We start from the raw sequence: 27,322 nt of genomic DNA on the forward strand, positions 1-27,322 counted from the left end.
AAATACTACAAACGTCAACCCACTCCGATTAGGCTTCTGTTTCCAACACCACACTGAGATTGTTCTTGGTCTCCTCAATGACTTTTTGCATCTAATAAACACTTCCCTGTCCTTTTTACTTGAGCCTGAGACAGAATTAGACCTAGTTGGCCTCTAGAGCCTTTTTGAAATTCTTGCTCTTCACTCCTTTGACACCTCACTCTGGTGTTTCTCTTCTCTCACTGGCTGCATCCCCTCGACTGGGCCTCTTTCTGTTGGGTGATCTCCAGACCTGGATTCTGGACCCTCTGCTTCAACTTTGTCCCTAGGTGACTTCACTCTTTCTCATGGGACTAATAAACTCTGTAATGCTGATAGTTTTTCAGATCTCTAATTCCAGTCCACCTCTCCTCCAAGCTTCGCGCTCACATGTCCAACTTCCTGTACTACACCTACCCTTGGAAGTATCACAGTGAACACGTCCAAAATGATCTCTCCCCCGACCAAACCTGCCTGATCACATCTTCCTGCCTCAGTAACGACACCGCTACCTACTCCCTGCCGGAAACTCATGATTGATTTCGCTTTTCTTCGTTCCTCCACATCTAATCCGACAGGAAGTCTTTCCATTTCTACTTTCATCATGCATCTCTAATCTATACACTACTTCCCAGTTCCACTCTCACTCTTTGGTCCAGGCGACCTCTGTTTTGCAGTTTGATCACTGCGACAGTCTCTGCTCTTGCTCTTTTCCAACTCACTGTCCACATGATAATGTCTTCTCATTATACCTGGAACATGATCTGGGCTCCTTACCAGGGCCTACTAAGGCCTTATATGACCTGGCTCCTGCGCGTTTTAGGCCACTCCCTTTGCTCACTACACACCAGACCCATTTGCCTTCTCTCGATACCTCAAGTACATCCTGTCCCCCAGCTCTTCAAGTTGTTCTGCTTGGAGGTTCCGCTCCTACTCTTGGCATGGCCACTTTCGCTGCATCCTTTGGGTCCCAGCCTAAATGTTAACTCCCCAACATCTTATTTAAAGCAGAATTCTCTATCTGCTTTTCTATTTTTTCCACAGTATTTGAATCAAACCTTTGTCTTTAAATTTGTGTATTGTCTGCATTCATTGAAAATATGTTCCTTGAGGACAGGGCTGTGCTTGTTGTGCTCATCCCCATATTTCTATTATTTGGCACATAGTGAGGTCAGTTAAGAATAAGTATCCTGTGGCTGGAGGAATGGGAGAGACCCCCTCTCAGTCCAATTTAATATTTAGGTCCAACCCTTGGCTGACCCATGTGGCCAGGGAGACCTAGTCTTGGAAGAAGATGGCAAGTCCCATCAGGATAAGTTGCTGAAGTGTGGGGATGAGGAATAGTTCCTTAAGAGCAAGAGGCAGGGGCACCTGCGTGGCTCAGCTGGTTAAGCGACTAACTTCAGCTCAGGTCATGATCTTGCAGTTGGTGAGTTCGAGCCCCGCGTCAGGCTCTGTGCTGCCAGCTCAGAGCCTGGAGCCTACTTCAGATTCTGTCTCCCTCTCTCTCTGCCCCTCCCCTGCTCACGCTCTATGTCTGTCTGTCAGTAATGTTAAAGAAAAAAAAAAAAAAAAAAGAGCAAGAGGCATAGCACAAACTGGTTTCTGGGGTTACCATGAGCTAGGCAGTGACCTCAATTTCTATGATATAATACAATCATATCTCCTGGCTTTTCTCCCATTAATTTAGTAATTCTGTTTTTCCTTTACTTGTTTAAACTGAGTCCTTAATCACTATTCCTGGTCTGAAAGATTACATGCTTGAATTGCCCAAATATCGAGTTATAGGATCCTACTTTCCTAAAAGGCTAGCTCACCCAAAGATTTCATGACAATTTCACTAACACTTATACAGCACTTACCATAAAGTTTCGACATACTATTAAAAGAGAAGCTAGCAAACATGATCCTTGATAATGAGACTATGAACTAACCTCTGTCAATAAATACTTCAGGATCCTAAACATGAGAATATGAGGGCAAGCTTTTGAATCCTGAATGATATTAATTAAATCTAGAGAGAGTCGTCTCTCACAAAAACAGTAACAAAAAACTAATACTGAAAAGTTTTTGATTTTATTTCCAAGATCAAATATTACAACAGGACATTTACATGTATTTATAAAAAAATGCAGCAGTTGAATTTATAGATCAGAGGTTTCCTTGAGTTTGGTCCCTCTCTCAGCACAGTGAGCTGATGTCTTCAAAAGACTGATCGTCCCACTCCCCTCCCGCCCCCACCCCAAATGTCCCACCCCACCCGCCCCGTTCAAGTTGCAGTACCAATATAAAGCAACTGGGTACAACACAGCAATATTCACAATTTGGTACAGCCAAAACCAGAGGATCACCAACTGAAAGACCCCCATTTTGGAAATTATTTACCTATAGACTATGTGTATCTATAGATACATCACACCCAGTTATCTAAGATTTCCCTGGTTTTAGAGCAAGTGGAAGTTCCATGGAGTCTTAGCCAGCAGTCACAGCTCTGCTTTATCTAATGGCATGTTTTTTTCCTCCTCCACGTTTAGATTTGCTATTGCCTCCATGTGTCTTCAAATTTAAGGCTTTCCCTAGCACCTTAATTATCACTTGCTAGATGTACAGGAGGGTCTCTAATGTGTCGTGAACAAAACAATTTAGTGGATGATCCAGTTGCCCCCTTGCTCACTGGTCCCGAACCCTTCTTCCCACTTTTGAGAAGAGCTGCAGAAACAAATATCTCCTAGCACCATGGGATTAAAAACCCAGAACACAGAGAACTCTATGTGCCTTTTAAGGAGCACTTGCCAGAAACGCTACAATAGGAGCACTGTCTCTGTCCATTATCTTCTTGGATTCAATAACAAAGTTACACTACAGATTAAATTTAGAGCCTGTCCTGCATTAAAAATGCAAATCTCACTAAGACCACCACTTTGTCCAGAATAAGGATTCCCAGGGAATCTCTAAATACTCTTAGGAACTGCTTGAGAAACACTTTAAAGCAAACACCCCAAGCTGACCTCACTCAAGTCCCCAACCCACCCCCATCCCTATTCCCCAAACAAATTTCATTCCTTGATTAACCTCTCTGAATAAGATGGGAAGTGAGGTTTGGGAAATGATGTGAAAAATGTTTAAAAAACACAATTAGTGAAGACATGCCAGAATTGGGACATCCCAGATGATTCAAAACGCATTATTCAAACTGAACTCATACAAAGCATGCACAGAGCCTACAAACACTCCTGAGAGTATTCATGGAACAATCAATACCTACTTGAAAAAGGACTTTTCTTAAAGGGTTAAAAAAGAAAGAAAGAAAGAAAGAAAGAAAGAAAGAAAGAAAGAAAAGAAAGAAGACACCAGATGCTTAGAAGTTGTTAACAATCAAAAGGAAAACCATTCTAGAAAAGATTTTTAAAGGAGTGAAAAAACTGTATATAAAAGATTCATGCCAAAGCTTGGATGAAAGCCCCTCAAAGTCTAAGTATCATGTTAGCATCAACTGGTAATCATTTCTCTATATCTAAGACTAGAGGATTATATCATAGCTTTACCGTCTGTTTCCCAGCAAGAGTTTTAAACAGGCTTTCCAAAATTGAAGGGATAAACATAAAAAGTAACAAGGCCCAAGGCCCAAGTCCCAAAATGGGTAAGATAAACAGCCCCTACTACAAGCTTGCTACACTCCTTAACTAAAAAGTGGAGGTCACATACTACTTTCATTCTAATTAGCAGGTAAAAGGGGATTTTCTGGTGGCAATGGTAACTTCATGTGAGGTTTAATTTACAGGGCAATAAATCATCAAAAAGTTATTAAGAACATATGATTAGGGTAAAAAACCTATTTATATTTTGAATCACATAATTTATTGATATTTTCCATTATTAAGAACACAGAAGCTCCAAGAAAAGCAAACTATAAAACCATTTTGTTGAAAACACTCAGATACCCAGTTGAGCATCAGCATTCCAAAGTCATTAACTTGAAATAGAACCTGGTAACATGTACTCTTCTAAAGCTAGCAAGCTTGACAAAAGGAAAAAAAAAGCAGAATGGCAGGGAACAGTTCCAGATCAAGAATCTATCCCTTATTAGTTAAGATGCTCATACTGAGTCTATGAAAAAAGCAAATAAAAGATTTTAAGAAGGGGAGAATTCAATTCCAGGTCAGAATTTATCCAATGATTTGAAATGTCTCCCATTTTATTTATTTACATCTAATAAATGAATGATTCGTGGTAGCCCAGTTAGATTAATAACTTTTTTTGATGCAGATAAAATTTTTCACGTTCAGTCCAGCGTAGTTTGACTATTCTTCCTATTTGAAGACTCAAGTGACCCTGTAAAAGAAAATCTCAGGGCATTTTGGTCTGTATATAGGAAATACCAGACAACAAAAACTTGCTATTTGTTGCCACAGAATTAAGTATAAGAAGGCAACTTCTCGTATTAAGACATTAATGTGGGATTGTTTAGGCAAAACACTACCACTGGTATTTGTATCTCTAATCCAAGTAAATCTGGTCATCTCTTGAAAATACTTTTCAGAAATGCTAAATTGTTTTACTTAAGTAGTTCATATTGGATTGCCCACCTCTGCTTTGAGATCATATGGCAAATAAAGGCTTGAACCAAAAATTACCATGTTTATGAGAATGACTGAGATTCTAAGCAGTACAGAACATTCTGTAGGACAAAGAAGGGAGGAAGGGTATCATGGAGCTAGCCGTTCTATATACGGAATAAGAGAATTCTTAGGTGCAGAGAGAAAATGAGCTATAAAACCATTTGCTTCAAATTCTTCCCTTATATATTAATTTATGAAAAATTAAAAATGTTACATATTCAAACTTAGAAATGGAACTTCTTAAACATAGCTAATTTCATTAAAAGTCATGACTAAGTTTCAGAAAATGGATATCCAAAAAATTGAGAATAGAGAATGGAAAAGTAAAAGAGAAGGTAGGATAAAAAGACTTTCTAATTCACGGCCTCATAGTCACATCCAATAATTTAGTCACAAGTTCACTTCATGGGAAAACAATCAAAGTCATCATAATCTCTATAAAAAAATATTCTTGATTCTAAACTGTCTCTCTAGCAGAACTGACACACGGTTGAGTCAAAGACCAAAATAACCAGCACTGAAATACCAAATTTCTACATAACAAGAGAAATCAAGATAGTGCCTTGGTATTCTCTGTTGGTTATTTTCTGTACTAAACATTCTTGCCACTAATCTAAACTGTGCACAATGCAATACTAAGTGTCAAGGCAAGACAATAATTGATATGCTATGCAAGGCAAATCAATGAAGTTGAATATTCATAGGACACAGCTGTCTTCAAGTAGCCTTTTCATCAAGGCTTGTATTACTGGGAAACTGCCATGTTCATCAGTAGGGTTGGTTCTTCCTATCTCATTTAATTTTACACAAGCCATCACTTATTCAGCAACCTGCATCCCATGATTTACTATTGAGTAGTTAAGTGAAAGAGGGCCAGACTGACAGAGAGAGACTGACAGAGAGAGAGAGAGAGAGACAGAGAAAGAGAGAGAGAGAAAATATGAACAACATAACAGAGATGCACTCTTGTGGGATAAGAAATATTTTAAAAAGTTGGTCTAATTAGATCTTGAAAAAGTTTCTGCTAAAACCAAGTGTAAATTTTACAACTTAGTCAAATCAATTTCCTAACAATTGCTCATCCAGTAAAGTGCTTTAAGCACACAGGTAACATAAAATTTAATTCTGGTGTCAGTGAAATATTTGGTTCTCATTAATTACATTTTAGTCCTACTTAACACTGATTCAAAACACAGCATGAAGTTTTTAAAATTGATGAATTGTGTTTAAAAGATCATTACTAGGTCTAGAATTATGATACTCTCCTTTTTGGAGATTTTGGTCACACAGTGAAGTGAGATGAAGTTACTGGGAAATCTGGACACAGAAAAAAAGCGAAAGAACTGATTAACAAGTAAACTTTTAATTAGCCTGGGGATAATACGTAATAAAGAGGAGAAACCAGAAGCATAAAAGTTTAGAGTGGAAAGGACTTCAGAGATAATCTCATTCGGTGGTCTACAATCTGTGGGTTCCTAGAGTTTTTGCAAAGGGTCTGCAATTTCATATGCACATTTTCTCCAGCTATGGTCTTAATGTTATTAATATGTAAACCCCACAATTCCCCACCCCTGCCAAACTTGAATAAGTCCTTTAACGTGAAAAAACAGAACTACTGATCCAGTCCAATTCTCTATTAGTATAGCAGAGCTGTTACCCGAGTGCACTCATGCCTACATACAGTGCCCCTCTATATATTTCATTCGTACTTGGGTACAGAAGTTAAATCTTTCCTTCACTTTCCAGCTGCTAGTGGCTCCCTCTGGTATTTTCCTAAGTGTCCAAGTGAGATCCTTGCTAGCTAAAATCTTTAGTCCTAGGATCAATAATCCTTTCCTACTTGGGTGCTGGATATACACTACCAATAAACGTTGTGCCCTAAGTCTAGCAGTTACAAAAGGTGGAGCTAAAGAATACAGGTGAGTCAAAAACTCTGAGCTACAGAGTTTGCCACTTTTCAGTTTTAGTTTTCTGTGGCCTTTCCTAACGAAAGCCTACACAAGTCTTTCCCTTTTCTAAAGTTTTATTGTAATTACAGTTCAGCCCCAGAAAGGTAAACATTTGCACCTTCTTCAATTATCTCATGTGTAGTGTGTCTTTCCAACTGGATAAAACAGGAAGAAACCAGGTATTAGACTTCAAGACATTTCCAACTTTGATTAAGGACTCAACAAATATTTGTTGACTTCTAGAGTCAAGGAAGTAGAATTTTATAGAAGATTTAAAAATATACACATAGCTCAATTTAGGTATGGATGGGACAAAGAAAACTGTATCTTTTCCAAAAAATGGTTTAAAAAAGATAAAATTATTTTTTAGCCTTTCCATCTATTCTTGGCAAATAATGCCACATATTTTCCTTTCACATTTTTATCAGTGCATCGTTTTTAAAAAGGAATAATCAGTCCCTCAAAACAGTGGTGTAAATAAGAATTTACAGGCATAGTGCAAATCCCACAAGCTTTAAAAGGAAACAAACCAAACGATAATTTACAGAGCCAAACACAGGAAGAGAACCTTTTGGGTAAATTGATTCCCCTGTTGTGGGCGACTACAGCAAGGGAGTAAAAAAAGCATGGACTCTGGATGCCTATTTTGATTCTGCCAATTACTAGCTGTGACATCCTGAGCGGGTTCTATGAACTTCACTTTCTTCCTGCCTACAAAATGGGGAAAGTGTGTATTTTGTAGAATTCTTAAGAAGATTAAAGGAGAAAATGCACATAAAGTACCTAGCACATGCTAGTTACTCAGAATTAGTTCCGCATTCTTCCCTCTGTTCTTTCTTTGGCTGTTCTTTCTCTTCTCTGGTTCCTTTCTAAATCAAATTCAAAAGATGTTTCCTGTCACTTTTTTCCCCACTAATTTCCATTCCATCTCCCCATCTTTGTTTCTTGTCCCTCTCAAAGTCGATCTTGTCCTTTTCCTCCCCATCTTTTCTTTTGAGCTGTTTCCAATACCTATAAGGAATGACTAGTTTTAACTAATCTTACTAGCCTCATTTAATCTATTCAGTAAAATCTTTCCTCCAAAGAGCAAAGGAATTTGCAGAGCAAAGAAGAAGACAAACTGGAGGAAGCATACTCCTTTAGTGAATTGAGTTCATGAGCGAAGCAGTACTCCTTTTTATACTTACTCTTCCCATGTATAATCCATAATCCCTCCCCCATGGGCTTCTATATCAAGCCCAGGATAATTACACTTCTGCCTCAAAATAAAATAAAATCCTCTACATCTTGTACTCTAAAAACACCAACTGTATCTAAGTTGGATCAGTATCTCATGCCCTAAGTCTTTGATATGCTTACTTAAATCACTTTATATTTACTCGGTCATCTCACAGTTATCCAAGTTGAAAAAGTCACTTTGGTTTCTCATAAATGGATATGCCACGGCTGACCTCATCAAAAAGAACTACATCCTATCATTAATGAGCATGTCTCGGATTCTTGAGATACGTTTTATAGAGAAGTTAGTAGGTAAAAGAATGAAACAGAGCCCCACAGGGAAAATTCTTGACTTCACATTTTTGACAGATTTGGACTTTAGCTGTGACTTTGCTGAGAGTGGAGATGGGTGCCAACACAGCACCAAAGCTGGGCATACCCTCAGTTCTTACCCTGTGCCTCCCTGAATTTTTAATTTCTGACTTTGTCTACTACCAATAATTTTTAAACCTTCTACTGCACCTTTGCTAGTATATAGCTCTATTCCTCAGATAGCAAGTATATTATCCAAGTTCAGAGATACAATTGAGGAATTAACATGAAAACCATGTTTCCTCAATAAATGAGAAGCTGCTAGTTAGCCTCGAGAGCCTATGAGAAAAACACCGAAATGGTATTACTCAGTCACCAATCTAAAGAGAGAACTTTGACTCAAGGTATAAATGAAATTGTAATTATATAAATATATTTATAAATATTTATACAATTATATACTTATACATAAGCACTTACACAGACTTAGAAAAAAATGTAAGAACATTAATTCAAAAGGACTCACTGAAGAATAAACAGAATTTTCCATGATTTCCTTGAGGAGATACATACTCATTCTTTAGGAAGGGTCCCTCAAAATCCAACCATTAGAAACCATATTCTCTAATTGTGTACTAGAACACAATAAGCATCTTTTTTTTAATCCCCACGTTGCCGAAAGAGTGATCTTAAAGTAGATGGAAACCTAAAGGTCTCTGAGCAATAGCAATTTATGTTCCTCAAGTAGAAGAATCAATCAATCCAAATCCCAACTGACAAAATAGGTCCATTCTATAGAACAAGTTAAAGTTCTGATTTTGCCACCAGAATCACTACTACCCCTTCAGAGGACTCTATTTAAAGCTCAAAGTAAGAATTGAGCATATGGTGAAGGTGATAAGTCAGACAGTATTACATAGATTCAAGATGGCCTCTTCTAAATAATACTGAAAAAAGCTTTCACCAGCTAAGTCTGAATGTGGCTTTTGTCGGCAGAAGAACTCCACATCTGAAGATTACCGGTAACCTTCTCCACCTCCCTTACTAAATGTTGTCTTATAACCTGAATTTAAAGGTCTTTGCCTTAGAGAGGCTTTCAGTTTTGATACCTTTTGCAAGAAAACGGTAGAGGAATTAAGCTCATTCAGTCACCAGAACCTTTTAGGAATTGTTCCAACCAGGGGTAAAAAAATGAATCATTCTTTCTAACCGTAGGAACATGGTTAGCAACTCTCAGCTGCATCTTTTTCTTCCCCCCCACCCCCCCGGGACATACATAAGTATGCCTTAAAGCACATAGGACAATCAATTACCATAGTGGTTACAACCACAAGCCACTGTACTGCATGATTAATTGAACAGTTGCTCTCCTACAGATCACTTGTGGACCCAAACAATGGAAGGGCCAAAGGAACTAATATGCTGTACTGGCAAAAACAGCAAGCACCTTCCTATCCGAGTCACCAAAATCGCCTCACTAAACGTCTGTTCCAGGACCAGCAGGATCAATACAATTTATAAAGTAATAATGAAGAAAGCTGTTTCAGGCTAGGATATTGAAAGCCACTCCATGCTACTCACCCTATATTTAACACTCAATCTGCCAATAACACATATCATGGAAAATAATTTTAGGTGGGAACATGGGAATCCTTTGAAAATAATTTTTAAATATAATGAACAATGATTTATAAGGGATGCTTTTTCCATGTAAACAAAAGCCTGAATATTTTGTTACGTGATATTTCTTACATGAACAAAGTGTTATAGAATTTCTCTTCTCTACCAAAAATGGGGCTTACAAAAAAAAGGAGGTTGTTCTTATTCTGAATCTAGCCATTCTTTTACCAAAGGAGCCTGAGGAGTAACATTATCACTTGATCCCAAAAAAGTGCTGTGCAAGAGACCACTTATTGGAACATACATTTCCTGCAGCCAGTACTAGGAGGTCTAATTCTTTCACTTCCATTTGGTCACCAGATTAGGTAAGAAAGAAAGAATAGTAGGAAACCGAAGAAAACAGAAGAGGAGTGAAAAAGGGGGTCGGGGGAAGAGACTGAATATAGGAGAGAGCAAGAAATAAAACAGAAGGCAGGTGACTTGCTTGCCCGACTTTGGCTCTATGGTCCTATGAGCCAAAATGCATACTTAGTGACATGGTATCTCACAGGAAAAGGGATAAAAGGGGTAAGCTGAGAGAGGTCAGGCCATGATGTTAATTTCTTTCCTGTACAAAGACAGTCTCTTGAGGACAAAGGCCTGCCTCTTGTAATGTAATGTCATAGTCCAGATGAGAGAGTTTCCTTCGAGGGAAGTTGGTGAGAAGTTCAAAACGTTCATTTGGATATCCTTTAGACTGGACATGCTTCACCAAAGCCTATGAAAAACAAGAGAAAAGACAAAGCTGTTAGATGGAAATAAAAAGAAAGAATATATTAAGGTATTAAATATCCTATGTTCATTTTTATCATGTCAGATGAGATATCTGAAGTTTAAATTATTCTTTCACATAGCCAAAGCTTACCCTTGTGGAAGGGCCAATATAACTCTTTCGATGGGGAGATAATAAACCTGTATCCAATAATTTAGGACCATTAAGTGATACTGAAATATACAGGATTATGTTTGTTTCTCCAATAAACCCAATTTCTATTTATAAAATTACTGTCCTCTTTTTAAAGATTTTATCAATTTCTTTTCTTTTCATCAGAGAAGATATGTCCTTCAGTCTACCTACAATCTTGTCTCCAGTGCACTGAATCCCTTCTTGCCTTCTGAGAAACTGTGCCACTACAGAATATTCCTTTGTAAGTATCTTCAACATCTCCCTCTCTACAGATGCTTCCCATCAGACTTACGCATGTTCAGTCTTTCCTTCAATCATTTTTTTCCCTCTGGTTATTGCCCATTCTCCCACTAGCTTCAAAACCAAACCTCTCAAAACAGTGATCTATACTTCCTCTGTTCATTGTCTCATCTCCCATTCCCTTCCAAATGCTAGACCAGGGAGATAGCTCTGGGTATCAGCACCAGTGGCCACAGCCTACTTGTACTCACAGTCTTGAAGAATCAGATTAACTATCTCCTGCCACAGCAAGCAGCTAGGTATGGACACTTGATCTAAGGGGGATTCACTCATACACTAGGCTAAGCCAGTCAGACCCATTCTCTTTTCCAGGGGTTAGAAAACACAGAGGAAAGGCCCATTAGCTGTGGACTTCAGAGGAAAAGGCCCTCAAGCATCACTATGATGAACCATGTACAAGCTGAGAGGTAAATAAAAACCACCAGTATAGAGAGAAGAATGGTGTGAAGCAGAAAATCACAAGAGGGAAACAAAACAAGCCCCATGAGAGAGACATAGGAAAACAATCTTGGTTCTTAACCAACCCCTTTGCAGTTTCAGCTACTAGGAAACCCAAGAGCCCCACTATTATGTTCAAAATAACCACCCCACTCCCCTTTGCTAGGTAATAACTTCAGCTGGGTTTCTATCCCATGCAGCCACGAACAGAAAATCCTTGACTGGACAGACCCTATGTAACTTGCCTAAGATAATTCAAGAAGGTAATAAAATACTTAGAATTAAGATTCACCACAGTAAGTTTTCAGTTAGGGGCCAAACTAAATACCATCTATTTCAAAGACTCATAAAGCCAATTATGCCAATTAATTAGTTTCTCTGCTTCAAGTAAACACTTCCAATTAGATATACTCACCAGCAGTTTAGCTTGCTCTGGAAGAGTGATCTGTTCCCTTTTTCCATCTGGATACCGCAACATCAACTGTGCTTTTGGTCCTAAAGAAAGGGTTAAAAAAAAAAAAAAAAATACAACAGCTTAAGACAGAAGACTAATGTAAACAAATATATAAACCCCTCCAGTAACATTCAAGTTTTAAGTAAAGCAGGTCTAGAATGTAACTCACCATTTACATCTATGCCCTCCACTATTCCATCTGATTTTTCAGGTGACATCTCTAGTATTTCTGAATCCACGGCTGGCAATCCTTGGTGGTTTGTGGCTGTTCCAGGCTCAGTTCTGGCTGGGGGCTCAGTCAGTGGCCTTCTATTCTCCTCTTTTCTATGCCCCAAATCTTTATGGGGAGATTTTCTGGACTTGGCAAGATTCTCTATCTCCTCTTCTTCATCAGAGCCACAAACGGATATGAACTCCTCACTGCCAGAAAAAAGTTCAGATTCAGATTCTTCATCTGAGCGGCTATCCTGTTTTGTCTGTGTTGAATCAAAGTGTGTCTCTTGCAAGGAGGCTCTGATGGCAGCTTCTAGCTGGCTGTCTTCACTTGCATCTATAAGGCTCTCCTGCAAGTTGCAGTCATAAAACATGGGTGGAAAGAAAAAGAAAACAGTTAAACCCAAAAATAGATAAAGTCAAACAGGACATGAGAAATATTAACAGCTTGCCAATATTATTTCCTGCTGAATGTTTCTCTTTACTAAATTTTATGCTATTTAAGTGCAACAACTTTGTCTTACACAGCCAAGATGGAATGTATATTTTAAAAACAAAAATAAAACTGTGCTACGACCTGCCACAACGGTGCTGCAAGCACAAGTTTTCTTTACATCAAAATTAATAAAATCAAGAAAACGGTTTATTCCTGGCCCAGAAAAATACAAGAATTAAGGTTTTAAATATAAAGCCAAACACTAGTTTTTAAAATACTCAATACAGAAAAGGATGTCTACCTTGCTCCTTATTATATTCTTCAACTAGCACTGCTCTGACACAGAGAGGATAACAACAACTCGGTAATCATCATTTTGCAAAAAATCTAACAGACCTGTAACACTCAAACCAAAATGAAACAGCGTATAATAAATAGGGAAAAACAACAATTATATTTTCCCAAGCTTAATTACAATGAAGGTTTTCATTGTGATCATGAGAAAAGCAAATTCCAACAGTTTTCTGCTAGGTAAAGTTCTGTCACAAGTATCACTAAACTGATTAAGTTACAAAATATGGGTTTTTTTGAATGGAACTTATTTAGATCCTAACTCAAATCATTAAAAAAAATTTTATAAGTTAACAAAATTTTGTAAATTTTGTAAGATGAACAGTAGACATCTCCTGATATTAAAGAATTGCTGTTAATTAAGGACGTGTTACTGGCATTGTGATTGTGTTTCAAAAAAATAAAGAGCCTTTATTTTTTTTGTTTTTTTTTTCTTTTTTTGTTTCTTTTAAGAGTCTTTATCTTTTAAAGATACATGCCAAAGCATTAATGAATAAAAAATGAATTCTTAGATTTATTTCAAAATAATGTGAATAGGATGGAATATAAATGAAACAAGACTGGCCACATGCAATAATTACTGAAATTAGTTAATGGATACATACAGGCTCAATAAACTCCTACTTATGAATATGCTTAAAATTTTCCACAATAAAAAGGCAAAAAATATATGAGTCACTAACAAAAAACTAAAGGAACCTCATTTTGGCTTTTGTATCATATAACAAAAAAAATTAAATCATATAGCAAAAAAAAAAAAAAAAATAAGGAAAAAATGTTGAATAAACTTAAGGCTAAGCTACCACCAAAAAAAGGGTAAGTATGTGACCTGCAATGGCTTTGAAGTGGATTGCAGGTTCATAATAATGACGGTGCACAGCATGCAGTTTGATTTTAAAGACTGTCTAACATGGAAGACACTACAGACTTCCTATCCAATATCCATTCTCCTTTCTTTCTTTACTTACAGAATCCTAATCATGTCTATAAAAGAAAGCACACCCAGCTAAAAAATTCCATTTATCAATTTCCCTTTCAGCTAGAAAAAAATTGTGATATGGAGCTAGAGAAGCACTTACAGAGAAATTACAGAACTCAACACACATAATAGAGAAGTCTGAAATTAATGACTAAGTTTCCATCTTAAATTAAAAAAGTACCCACACAGAAAAAGAAAATGAAATTAAATCCAAACAGCAGAGAAGGAAAGAGAAAGAACAAAACTCAACAACCTAGAAAACAAAAGAAAAATTATTAAAACCAAAAGCTGGTTGTTTAAAATCAGTAAAACTGATAAGCCTCTATCAGATTGTCAGGAAAAAGAAACCACAAATTACCAGTAACAGGGGATTAATAACAATCACTATAGATGCTACAGGCATTAAAGAGAATAACAAGGAAATATAATGGACGGTTTTATGTCAATATATTCAACACCTCAGATAAAACGGACAAAGCCCTGGAAAGACAAAACCTACTAAAAAGCTCATTAAAGAAGTAGTAGATACTTGAGTAGTCCTATATCTATTAATAAGTTGAATCTGTAGTTTAAAACTTCCCACAAAGACTCCAGATCGAGGTGGCTTTGTTGGTGAATGTCATCAAACAATAAGGAAGAAATAAAATCAATTTTACACAAATTCTTCCTGAAAACAGAAGCAGGAAAAAACACTTCCCAATTCATCAAAAGGCCAGCATTAACCTAATACCAAAACCAAAAGAAGGCATTACAAGGAAGACAAAACAAATGACAAAGAAACTATAAACCAATATTCCTCGTGAACATATAGACCCAAGAATTCTTGACAAAATTTTAGCAAATCAACTGTATCCATAAGAAACATATAGCTAACATCAAAGTTAATGGTAAAAGCGTGAATACTTTTCACCTCTACACCAGAAGCAAGTTAAGGATGTCTAATCTCACTACTATCTATCTTTGTATTGGAGGTACTAGTTAAGAAAAAGAAAAGGCATAGAGATTGGAAAGGAGGAAGTAAAATAAGTCTTTATTTGTTGACAACATGACCATCTACATATATATAAAAAATTCTAGGGGCGCCTGGGTGGCTCAGTCAGTTGAGTGTCCGACTTCGGCTCAGGTCATGATCTCGCAGTTCACGTCGGGCTCTGTGCTGACAGCTCAGAGCCTGGAGCCTGCTTCAGATTCTGTGTCCTCCTCTCTCTCCGCCCCACCCCTGCTTGTGCTCTGTCTGTCTGTCTTTCAAAAACGAATAAACATTAAAAAAAAAAATTCTAAGGGATCTACAAAAAAGCTACTAGAACTAGTAAGTAAATTTAGGAAGGCTGCAGCCTACAAGGTCAATATACAAAAACTGTAAAATATTGTTCAGAGAAATTTAAGACTTAAATAAATGGAGAGATACATGTTCATGGACCTGAATACTCAATATTGTCAAGATGTCAATTCTCTCCAAAATGATCCATAAAGCAATGCAAATCCAATCAAAATCCCAGCAGCTTCCCTTGCTAAAAGGCAACCAATAGAATGGGAGAAGATATTGCAAATGACATACTGGACAAAGGGTATTCAAAGTCTATAAAGAACTTAACAAACTCAACACCCAAAAAAACAAATAATCTAGTGAAGAAATGGGCAGAGGACATGAAATAGACACCCTTCCAAAGAAGACATCTGGATGGCTAACAGACACATGAAAAGATGCTCAATATCACTCATCATCAGGGAAATATAAATCAAAATCACAATGAGATACAACCTTATACCTGTCAGAGTGGCTAAAATTAACAACTCAGGGAACAACAGAAATTGGTGAGAATGCGGAGAAAGGGGAACACTTTTACACTGTTGGTGGGAATGCAAACTGGTGCAGCCCACTCTGGAATAGTATGGAGGTTCCTCAAAAAATTTAAAAAAAGAAAGTGACAAACTGATTCTAAAACTTATGTGGGAACACGAAGGATCTGAAATAACCAAACAACTATAAAGAAGAATAAAGTTGGAGAACTTACACCATGCAATTTCGAGATTTACAAAGCTACTATCACTAAGACAGAGAAAAGTGGTGTAGAGAAAGACGTAACATAATCACTGGAAGGAAGAGTCCATAAACCCACACATATATATGATCATTTTTTAACAAAGGTGCAAAGGGCAATTCAATGGAGAAAGGATAATATTTTCAGCAAATGGTGCTGGAACAAGTGTACAGCCATATGCAGACAGACAAAAAGCCCCAACTCAACCCTATCCTGACACCATATACAAAAATTCATTCAAAATGGATCACTGACTTAAGAGCTAAAAATAAAAAAAACATGGGATAAAATCTTGGGTTAGGCTAAGATTTCTTAGATAAGAGACAAAAAGCACAAAGTATAAACGCTGATAAACTGGATTTCATGAAAAATTTAAAATTTGCTCTTCAAGGGGCGCGTGGGTGGCTCAGTCGGTTAAGCATCTGACTTTGGCTCCGGTTATGATGTCGCGGTTCATGGATTTGAGACCCACATTGGGCTCTGTACTGACAGCTCAGAGCCTGGAGTCTGCTTCAGGTTCTGGGTCTCCCTCTCTCTCTGCCCCTCCCCCACTCATGCTCTGTCTCTCTCCCTCAAAACTAAATAAAAACATTAAAAAATTTTTTTAAAAAGCTGTAACTGTTCTTATACCTGGCTGGCTCAGTTGGTAGAGCATGTGACTCTTGATCTCAGGGCTGAGAGTTTGAGCCCCACATTTGGTACAGGGATTAAAAATAAAATCTTTTTTTTTTTAAACAGCTATAACTTTTCAAAAATAAAATAAAGGCTAACTTATTACAAACATAAAAGCAAACAGATATGCCCACATGACATGCAATGGCTTTGACTGCAGATAATAACACTCTGTACCATGTATGTTGATTTTAAAGAATGGCACTATATCAGACACTACTAGTTTCCTATCTCACATCCAGTCTTCTTTGCTTTCTTAACAGGACCTTAATTGTATTTGTGCAAGAAAATATGTCCAGCTAAAATAAGCAGAACTCTTATCTGTATCTGTTTACTTTTGTACAGAGGCACTACCCCCATCTTCCTTGTCCATGCTTGGATATAATGCCTGGGAGCAGAGCATCTATATTGTGATTGTACGAACAAGCCAACAGTAAGGATGGGGGGATGGGAGGGAGGAAGAGGAGAAATCTGGTTTCTTGACATCCACAGAAGTCACATTCTAGACTGCCTGCCTCGACTTCTTGTTGAACAAAGTAGATGTCTTCTTTGTTTAAGTCATTATCTGTTGGTGTTTCTCTTGCACACAGTTGATCAGTATTTGTAACATTCATAGAATTGTATCAGAAGTGGGGTCTGAGGTACTGGTCACCCAAATCATCCCTATGTATTTGTCCAATGTTATGGTCCCATTCTTTCCCACTAAACATCTTACTTTTCATAAGAGACCTGGTGAAGTTGTTAACTTAATTTATGTTGTTGTAATTCAGCAACTCACAAGCTCAGGCTCTGGTTTTTGAAAATATCAGCCTTAGGTATGACTGCAAAAGATAAGAAACTCTCTCAGGGCAATTATAAAGACTCTTTGGGGGTTTTTTGCCTTAAAAAAAGAATTCTACCTAAGCAAAACTTCTCAGAATAATGAAAAAAACAAACAAAAAAAGCTGAAACAATGTTTTAGTTTTGTACTACTGTATCTACCTCAATAAAAATTCTCTACGGGAGGGGGGGGGGGGAGAAGAATTCTATACCACCCCTTGGCAAGCATGCATACCATTCTGTGCCTGTGTGCTTTATTCTAGGTGATAAACTTAAGGAACAGTTTCATAACTGCATTATATGGACTGTTAAAGTCATATCCTCTAAAACTAATTTTATTCTCACTGCCATCAAACCCAAATAGCTCCTACCACCAAATGAGAGTCCCATTATCTCTGAAGGTCTCTTACTCACCACCAATCTTGACTTCAATTATCAAACAGGTCTGCCTCATAATAGCGTATTATAGAAATTAAGTACAGAAATAATCTCTGGGTGGGCCAGGGAGCCAGACCCCAAAGCTATATAACCAGTACTAATGTCCAGCTACACTATGAAAGCTGTCTAGGAAAAATACCATTTCTACTGCTGCTTAGACTTGGATACCAAAAGGCCTGACATGCTACCCCTGAAGAAGTGGATAGCTTGCCGTTATCAGTTCTCCTACCTACTGGTACACATTCACACTGTTTATTTCTAAATCCAGGTCTCCGGTCACATGCCCTTACCCTAACTGTAAAGAAGACTAGGAATATGAATCTTATAATCTCACTGAGAAGATAGGACACCTATGTGGGAAATTATCAAAATATAAGGAGGGTGTCTAAGATGTGCAGCCACAAACTTTAACTTTTACATTATTACCTTTACTCAAACATTTTACACAAGATATTTATATGCAATTACACTTCATTGCTCATCACCACTTCTCAGTCATACTTACTGAACGGGCACATTTTTTGGGGGGACTGCTAGAAAGTCCATCCAGTTGCCCATGTTCACCCAGAAATCCTGTCACTTGGTCCAAGAAAGAAGATACATCTAACTGGTGCCACTCTACTAGCTTCTGACCTAAAAATTAAAAACCAGGGTATATAATAAAATCAATACTCTTTCTGAATATTCTCATTAAATATTTCTTTTGGTATATGCATAATTAAATTACTGGGAACACACTCCACCCCTCACCAGCCTAAGTTACATAGTATGTTCATAAACTAGAGGATACATTAATTATAATCAACCTAAGCGATTCCTGGCCATCATGACAGAGCAGCTACTTTACCTGCTGATATCATTAACTGCCATTTAGGAGGAGGTTCAGACAAAGCAGTATCCGTATGAAACTCAAATTAATAATAAAACTAACTCTACCCTCTGCTTCTCTGATGGGATTACAACAGCCACTGAACAATCTTAATATTTTAATGATAGAAAACCAAAGGAGATTCCTTATAAAATAACAAGAAAGAAAAAGTTATTCTTTCAAAGGACAAAACTATACAAAAATATAAAAATACTCCCATCTCCCAAAATTACCAGAAACAGACTCCTAAATATATACTTCATAGATATTTAAATATTTCTCACGGACATGAACAAAAACCCTTCATCTAAAGTATTACAAATAATTCTCGGGATGCGTGGGTGGCTCAGTCGGTTAAGCATCGACTCCTGATTTTGGCTCAGGCCACGATCTCACAGTCCAGGGATAGAGCCCTGTGTAGAGCTCTGCACTACAGTGCACAGCCCACTTGGGATTCTCTCTCTCTCTGCCCCTCCCCTGCTCATGCTCTCTCTCTCTCTCTCTCTCAAAATAAATAAATAAACATAAAAAAAACAAATAATTCTGAAACTGGATCCAAGTCAAATATTAAAGGTCAATTATTTAGATAAGTGAAGGAGAAATAAGTTAAAGGCTGTAAGCTGACATAAATCTTACCTGTCCGTGGATCCAAGATAGAAACATAGGGGAAATCCCCTAGCTTATAAAACTGTATGTATCTCTGACCTTCTTCACTGTCGTGATAAACCTGTTAAGTCATTGATATTAAAAAAAAGTGTCAACTAGATCTTTGTTAAATATACCAACAGCAATTAATTATCCAAATACACCTTTGGTATATGTTAGATTTTCACTGTCTTAGATAATTAAAGCCATCTGATGTGAACTCCCTCAACTTCCTGCCTTCAATGCCTCTGGAAACTTGTATAAACATATCACTCTGTTCTTTCTCTCTTCCCAGTTCAGAAGAGGTATTGCCCTTCCTGTTGTTATCTGTCCATCTATGTCATTCCTGACTTTCAACCATATACATCTTAATAAATCACAATGTACTACATATTATATGGTTCAAGTGCCTGGCATAATGCTAGGCAAAGAGATAATCAACAGGTGCTGAATAAAAGGTTACCATTCAGAAAAATCATGTTGAATTTAGGGGCCTATAACACACGAGAACAGGCAAATCAATAGCGTATCTTGCATTGGGAAAAGAATTAAGTTCATTCAGAAGTTTTTATTTTCAATTTATTTTTCATAAAATAAAAAACCAGAGAAAGATCATCTAACCTTAGATGATCCTCATTTCTATAAACCTCATTTATATAAAAAGAAACTAGAACCAGTAAGACCCTAAGTGATAAATGTAAGGACACACAGATGGGAGTATCAAACTCAAGCTAAAATCTAGGCCTTAGTCAAATGTTTTTCCATTACTTCAAGAACTTCTATATCAGTACTGTCAATTATAGTAGCCACTAGAACATGTGGTATTGAAGCACTTGAAATGTGGCTAGTCAGATACTGGTTAAATATAAAATACACACCAGATCTTAAAGACTTAACACCAAAAAACAAACAAACAACACCACTTCATATTTTAATATTAGTTTTATATGACAGAATGTGACTTTATAAAAATATATTAAAATTAATTCCACTTATTTCTTTTGACCTTTTTAAATGTGGCTACTGGAAAAATTACTTATGTAGCTCACATTATATCTCTGTTGAATAGTATAGTTGTACATTCTATTGAAATATATCAACTCTTCTGAGATATAAATACTACGTGGCTTACATGGGTTGGTTCTTTTTCCTCCTTCCCTTAGGAGTTCTTCATTGCTGACCTTATTTTCACTTGTCCTTACTACTTCAGCCATTATGGGTAGTTTTACTTTTTCATATATCACAATTTAACTGTTAATTTTTTTCCCATTTTATAACCTACTGCCTCCTCCCCAACATCTCATACTACAATAGTAAAATACTACAAAAATTTTGATTAATTCTCCTCACCTGCCAGAAAATGAAATGTTCCCGGATAATATTCTTCACAGCTTCATTGCTCCACACATCACGGTTGAGGCACTGGCATGCAAAGTCTTGTACATTTTGAATGTTTATCATTAGCCACTTATTTTGCATCTGGCCGCACTCTTTGGCCTGTAAAGTTATATAACATTTGTCAGAAACACTTTCTATTTGGTAACTGATATGTTTCAGAATTCAGAAGCTGTCCTCATATAAATACAAAATTTTTTCTCAAATATGACATCTAGAGTTTTCAGTATCTATACATTAATTTGAGTATATGTATGTAATTACAAGGTTCATTTTCAAGCATTTTTCAAATTTAAATGAACTGCTTTTCATTTATACACTGTTATTATTCTAATGGCTAGATTTTTTTGTACATTAAACATCTTTACCTAAAAAAGATTCCACAAACTAGGTCAAAAAATCATGTAATCCTATCATATCATCTCTTCCAATCCCTATCCACAAATATCTCTCCTTTTAAACAAATGTAAGCAGTATGTATCTATTGCTATTTTATAGAACTACCCTAGACATTTCAGTAAAAGCTGTTGAGGGTTTCTTCTCTTGGGGTTATTATTCCTAAGAATGGGTTTCAAAAATGAGATCACAGGATCACAGACTATTTCAGAATGATCTCCAAGACTCCCCAATGTATAATACAAATATCAATCATGAGTATGTACTTTTTGCCTCACAGTTCCTCATTATCACAAAGACCTAAGAAATGTTGATGAACAGGAAAAGAATGGCACAAAAGCAAATGAGCAAATGCTACCTCAAACCTCTGCACAGGAAGTGAAATGAAAGCCATAGTTTTGAATAATTTTGTCCTGGAACAATATTCTTTTCCTAATCAATTTGACATGGGAAAATCTTAAGAATCAATTAACTCAGATTAATAACAATTGAAAAACATAACATTTTGAAAGTATCATAAAATGCAAAACTTAGAATATCTTCTGTTTTAAGGTTTATGCAATTTTGAAAATACTATTATCCTATTGTTTTGTATGAATCCCCCAGAGAAAATCATTTTCTAATATTCACTACTGATTCCACAAGTGAAAACACAAGTTCTAAAAAGAATTATCCATGTATTTGAGTCAGGAAGCTGTATTCAAAGGCTTAAAGTATATAAATATAATAACTCCTTGCTCCTAGGATGTAGTAGTGCCCCACTTACTTCCTTACCTATAGCATGCATACAGATTTCATAAATGAGTAGTAAGTAATTATACTGTTTTAATGGAAGAAAAACTATTTGAGAATAAAGAAAAACTTAACACACAAGGTAAATTTACATCTGCCTCGACTACAGCACTTGACAAGGAAAAAAATGTGTAACGTCAAAAATAATAAAAGTCCAGGGGAGCCTGGGTGGCTCAGTCGGTTAAGCATCCGATCTCAGGTCAGGTCATCACAGCATGGTTCATGGGTTTGAGCCCACGTCAGGCTCTCTGCTGTCAGTGCAGAGCCTGCTTTGGATCCTCTGCCTCCCTCTCTCTCTCTCTGTCCCTCCCTAGCTCATGCGCTCTCTCTCAAAAATAAATTTTAAAAAGCTCAGAGTTTAAAAATGATGCATTCATTTGATTTCTATTTTTTAAAAATTCATTCATTCACATTCATGCTTTCATTAGTTCAGATTCATTCACTCACCAAGTATTTGAGTATCTACTGTGTTTCAGGTACAGTTATGGATGGTGGGTTATAGTAGTTACCAAAACACAAAAACCCCTGCCTTCTTGAAGCTTACATGAGGCAAAACCTTATACCAGCAAAAACATCTGAAGATCTATTAAGAAACTACTGCTAGAAGGAAGGAACCACAGAAGATACAAATTTCATGCAAAGCAACATCTGGACTAACTATAAGAGAGTCTTAACACAATCTCACTTAGTATACAAATTATATGAGTCAAGGGCTAGAGGTGTAAGTGGACCATGGGACAATGATGAATCTTCCCTCTTGGAATCTATTAGGCTGTTCTGAGTCAATATTTAAAAGCCATTACAGGGAGACGCAAGGGTAAATATGGCTACACCAAATAGGTATGTGATGGGATTTATCATGACAAGGGGGAAACAGTAAAGACTAACCTCTCTCTCAGTCCCAGACAGATCAGGAAAGTATGAAAAACAAGGATATAGAGGAAATATATATAAAAAACACTAAGAAGGAATATACACAGTACTTTTTTTATGGAAATGTTAATTATTTTTATTCACATTTATAGCAAGTACTTTTGAAATTACTCTTAGTAATTAGGACTAGGTGCATGTGTAACTGAATGGCAACTTTAACAAATATGCATTAAGGAATATCAGGGAAATTGTTCTGACTCTTTCTGTATGATGTACTCCAGATTATGCCATTCAATCATTTAACACAGATTTAATGAGGGCCAACCATGTACCAGAAACTCTCCCAGGCACTGTGGAACAGTAAATAAAACAAAGTCCCTGTGTTCATGGAACTTATGGGCTAGTGGAGAAATAAGAAAACCTAAGAAATGTTCTGTTGCCCAGGTCAGATCATTCATCCTAAGTGCTATGCTCACTCAGTTCCAGCTACACGGGTTTTCTTGGCTGTATCAGAAATAGGCCTAGATATTTCCAATATCAGTACCTTTACACTTAACTATTTTGTCTGCTCTTCCCTTGGACATTCCTATGATTCATAGTCCTTCACTCTATTCAGACTTCTATCAAATTCATCCTTTCATAATCTTCCCTGATCTTACTATCTAAAATAGTTCTGTTCTATCACAATTATAGACATATGTGAAACTTATGAAATCAACCTTGCTTTTAACTTCCATTAACAACACTTGTACCTTTAAAAAAAAAAGTTTATTTATTTATTTGGGGGGAGAGAGAGAGAGAGAGAGAGAGAGAGAGAGAGAATATCCCAAGCAGGCTCCGCACGCATGGTCAGAGCAGAGCCCAATGCAGGGCTTGATCCCATGAATTGTCAGATCAGGGCCTGAGCCAAAATCAGGAGTTAAGACACTTAATCAATTGAGCCACCCACGCACTGACAGTGCAGAGCCTGCTCGGGATTCTCTCTCCCTGCCCCTCTCTTGCTTGTATGCACACATGCATGCATGCTCCCTCAAAAATAAACATTAAAAAAAAAAAAATAGCCCTCTCTCCTTCCCTTATTCTATTTTTCTTTCTCCCAGCAACTATTATAACCTGAAATTTTTCTTCCTCTCTCCCTCCCTTTCTGCCTCTCTCTCTATATATATACATACATACCAAACATACATATAAAATATATATACACTAAATATATGTTATATATTATGTTTTTTATTTGTTTATAGTCTGTTTCTCCCCCTAGATTATAAACTCTTTGATGGCAAGAACTCTGTAGAGCTTGTTTATCACTATCTCCCTATGGCAGAAACTGCGTACAGGTACCAAATACCCATTTTCCCCTTCTCCCTCTTAGTAACAGAGGCTCCAATTTTTGCTAAGCATCTGGATTTCCTAGTGTCTCTTATAGCTATGTGTGGCTATGTTGTTGAGTTCTGCTTAATGGGATGTGAACAGAAGTGATATGTACAACTTTTAGGTTGTGCCTTTCAAGGGAAAAAGTGTGCCCCTTCCCCCCCTTCATGCTGGCTGGATAGCAAACAAGGTGGTGAGCCATCTTGAATCATATGAACAGAAGCAAGCAAGACCTAGGAAACAACAGTGAAATACAGAAAAAAACTCCACTCCTAGTAACTTTATATAGCAGAACCACTAACAATCTGGACTTCTATCTTGTTTTAAGCTGTTTTTTTTCTTCCTGGTCTCTCTCATATGCCGTCAAATCTTTATCCTAACAAATATAATCCCCATTACCTAGAACAAGACCTTATAATAGAAGGCTTTGATAAATAGTTACTGAGTAAACAAGTGAATTAATCAGTTTCTCATTTGGTTAGCATGAACCAGAACACCTGAACATACTCTACCTCTAGTTACACTAAGAAAGTCCAGTTTCTAAACCTGTAAAACTGTAGCTCAAATCTACATCTAAAATGGTGCCCAAACCTATGGCTTTTGCCTGAGCAGCAAGAGTGTCCCTCTAATTTTTAACATTCACCTCCTTAATCTTTAGTGACTTAATTTTGTATATTACCTCCCTAATTTTTATAAAACTAATGGATTTACCACTAGCCATAATTAAATGCCTACCTTTTGTGGGAGTGTTTATGTCATTTAAAGACTTGTAAACAATAAAGCTTAATATTATCAGTAAATAAAAGATAGCTTGCTGCGAATAATATAGGTCATGAAATACAAAGAAAAACAGGTCATATAATAACTTAAAGTGAATCAAACTTCAGAGGACAAGATCAAACAAGATTCACATTTTCCCTCAACGAACAAGCATCAAAGTAACTGCTTTTATCAGCCCAAAGGGATCAAACGAAATCAAACTCAGAGTTATTTCATTCAGCCCTGAACAACTCAGAAGCTACTAAAAATGGGAAACATGGCAAAACAAACTCAAGTCCTTTTTGCCTTTTATATTGCTGCTATTCTCTCAATGGCTGAATTATCACCAGAACAGTAGAGAGGATACACAGCTACCATATTAAGATCACAAGGCAAAGAAAGAAAACATCTTTGAGCTGACTAATGAACACCAAAAACTCCCTCAATCAACTCTAGTCTTCTTTACATGACAAAAAGAAATCCTTGTTTAGTCAAATCACCATCATTTGGATTTTCTGTTACTTGCAGCCAAACACTCTGAGATTTTACAATTCAGAAAATTAAAACTGAAGAATGGGCTTACAGTTAAATTTTTAATCCTGAGTATTTCATTTAGGCCACTATATGAATATGTCAAAGTACAAAATCTTTTTAAAAAATCAAGCATAACTAACTTCCAAATATGTAGCTACAAACTTCATTTTTGTGATTGTTTGACCCACTTTATCCTAACAGATAAGACTTACCTAAAATTTAAGTGATTTACATCTATGGAAATGCTATTCTGATTCAAAAGAGCATTAACATGCTAGTCAACACACAAAAGCAGCTGTTTGAACACTTTAAGAGAAGGATATTTAAAATCCTAACCAAATTCATTTGTTTAACAAATACTATGTTTCTATAAAATACCATAAACTGGGTCTCAATGATTACCAAAATAAAAAGAAACATGTTACCCCTGCCCTCATTAAGCTTATAATTTAGCAGACAATCAAATAAACCTGCTCTGGAAAGTTTTTCTTTGGCGTTAGCCAAATTAAAACCAAGAACTGAGGGAGAATATATTCTGCAACTACATAGATACTCTTTTAAAATACAGTAAGATTCCCACAGAAATATGGGCAAAAGATACCTAAAATTCACAAATGGCTAATAAACACAGGCACACTAGTCTCAGAACTAATCAAAGATACACACAAACTAAAACACATTAAGATTTTTTTCAAAAGCTACCAAAATGGCAAAGATTCTAAAGTGATACCACACAAGGGTAATAAAAGGATTTTTATCAAATCATCTCATTTACTGCTGGCATAAATATAAATCATGTAAACTTTTAGGTATCTCACACTTGTGTCATACTTATTAAGATGCCGATTCTCTATATGCTGGAAACTTTTTTGTTCTTAGAAAGAAAAAAATGGCGTTGAAAATGCAAAAGGATTCATACCTAAGGCTTAAAATTTCCAACAACTTACTGTTTCAAAGCTGCCTTTATGCATCAAATCAATGGGTGGCCGGAAAAGATCTGCAAGGGTAGTCAGTTTCTTATCTATTGCTCCTCCATTTCTTAATTCCTGTTCTTGCCGAACTGCAGCACAGGAGGATAAGGAAATTTCAGTTAGCCAGAAAATAAAAGCCGTGCATCTAGAAATATAAAAAACATGCATCAACTGCAAGAATTACTGAACAACATGCCTGACCCCAAATGCAAATGCAAATATCTAATGCTGATTCTAAAAACAAACAAACCCCAAAACAAGGTGGGGAGGGAGTCTTAAGACTTAGCTGGTGCTCTCAATCCAAATGTAAGGAAGGATAAAAGCTGAAAATTATAGTAGAGTCACACAATGAAAATATTTCCTTTTCATATTCCAAACCAAGTTTAGCAGAGGAGAAAACTCCATCTCCATTTATCCAGTTCAATGATCCTAATGTATCTGCCGTTTCTAGCTACATTCCCAATCTTCAAAGATTCTGACAGTAAGAGAACACCACCACCTGTTGTCACCTTCTCCTGGAAGTGCACAGGCTTCCCTGAATGACCAGAGCTAGTCTGGGTTCCCTTTCAACTCTCTCCAAAGTTACAAGGCCTATCTGTGCTTCAGTGAGCTCATTACAAATCAACTACAAAATCAAGCATGGTCTAATAGTTTTTCACATATTCTCTAAACAACTTTCCTTTTAAGATTCCATTGCTAAATCAGTACTAAATCCTCTAAAAGAATAAGGCCAAGAATCTCATTCTGACTTAACTCCACAGAAAGATACAAACCTATTCCAAAAAAATTATAGCCAAAATGTTAATAGTGGCTGCTTTGGGTGGTGTGGCTTTTTCCTGTTCTGTTTTTCAATATACTACAATAATCCATTTTCATTATGGTCATTCCTTTAAA

General features: G+C 36.7%; 1 protein-coding gene across 2 annotated transcripts in view; it reads right to left on the reverse strand.

Moving 5' to 3' along the window:
* Positions 1 to 3,505: 3,505 nt before the first annotated feature.
* The window catches only part of UBXN7 (UBX domain protein 7), a 59,394-nt gene continuing 35,577 nt past the window's right edge, over positions 3,506 to 27,322 (reverse strand). For both annotated transcript variants that reach the window (XM_040484854.1, XM_040484855.1), the window contains 7 exons: positions 26,405 to 26,517; positions 20,688 to 20,834; positions 19,329 to 19,419; positions 18,330 to 18,457; positions 12,044 to 12,437; positions 11,836 to 11,915; positions 3,506 to 10,493 (listed from right to left, as the gene is read on the reverse strand). In XM_040484854.1, coding sequence (XP_040340788.1) covers positions 10,332 to 10,493; positions 11,836 to 11,915; positions 12,044 to 12,437; positions 18,330 to 18,457; positions 19,329 to 19,419; positions 20,688 to 20,834; positions 26,405 to 26,517 — 1,115 coding nt within the window. In that variant the 3' untranslated portion in view covers positions 3,506 to 10,331. The remainder of the gene's footprint in view (positions 10,494 to 11,835; positions 11,916 to 12,043; positions 12,438 to 18,329; positions 18,458 to 19,328; positions 19,420 to 20,687; positions 20,835 to 26,404; positions 26,518 to 27,322) is intronic.

This window comes from Herpailurus yagouaroundi, unplaced genomic scaffold (assembly GCF_014898765.1).
Source record: "Herpailurus yagouaroundi ecotype Mexico unplaced genomic scaffold, PumYag 162, whole genome shotgun sequence".
In the NCBI taxonomy this organism is placed as follows: domain Eukaryota; kingdom Metazoa; phylum Chordata; class Mammalia; order Carnivora; family Felidae; genus Herpailurus; species Herpailurus yagouaroundi.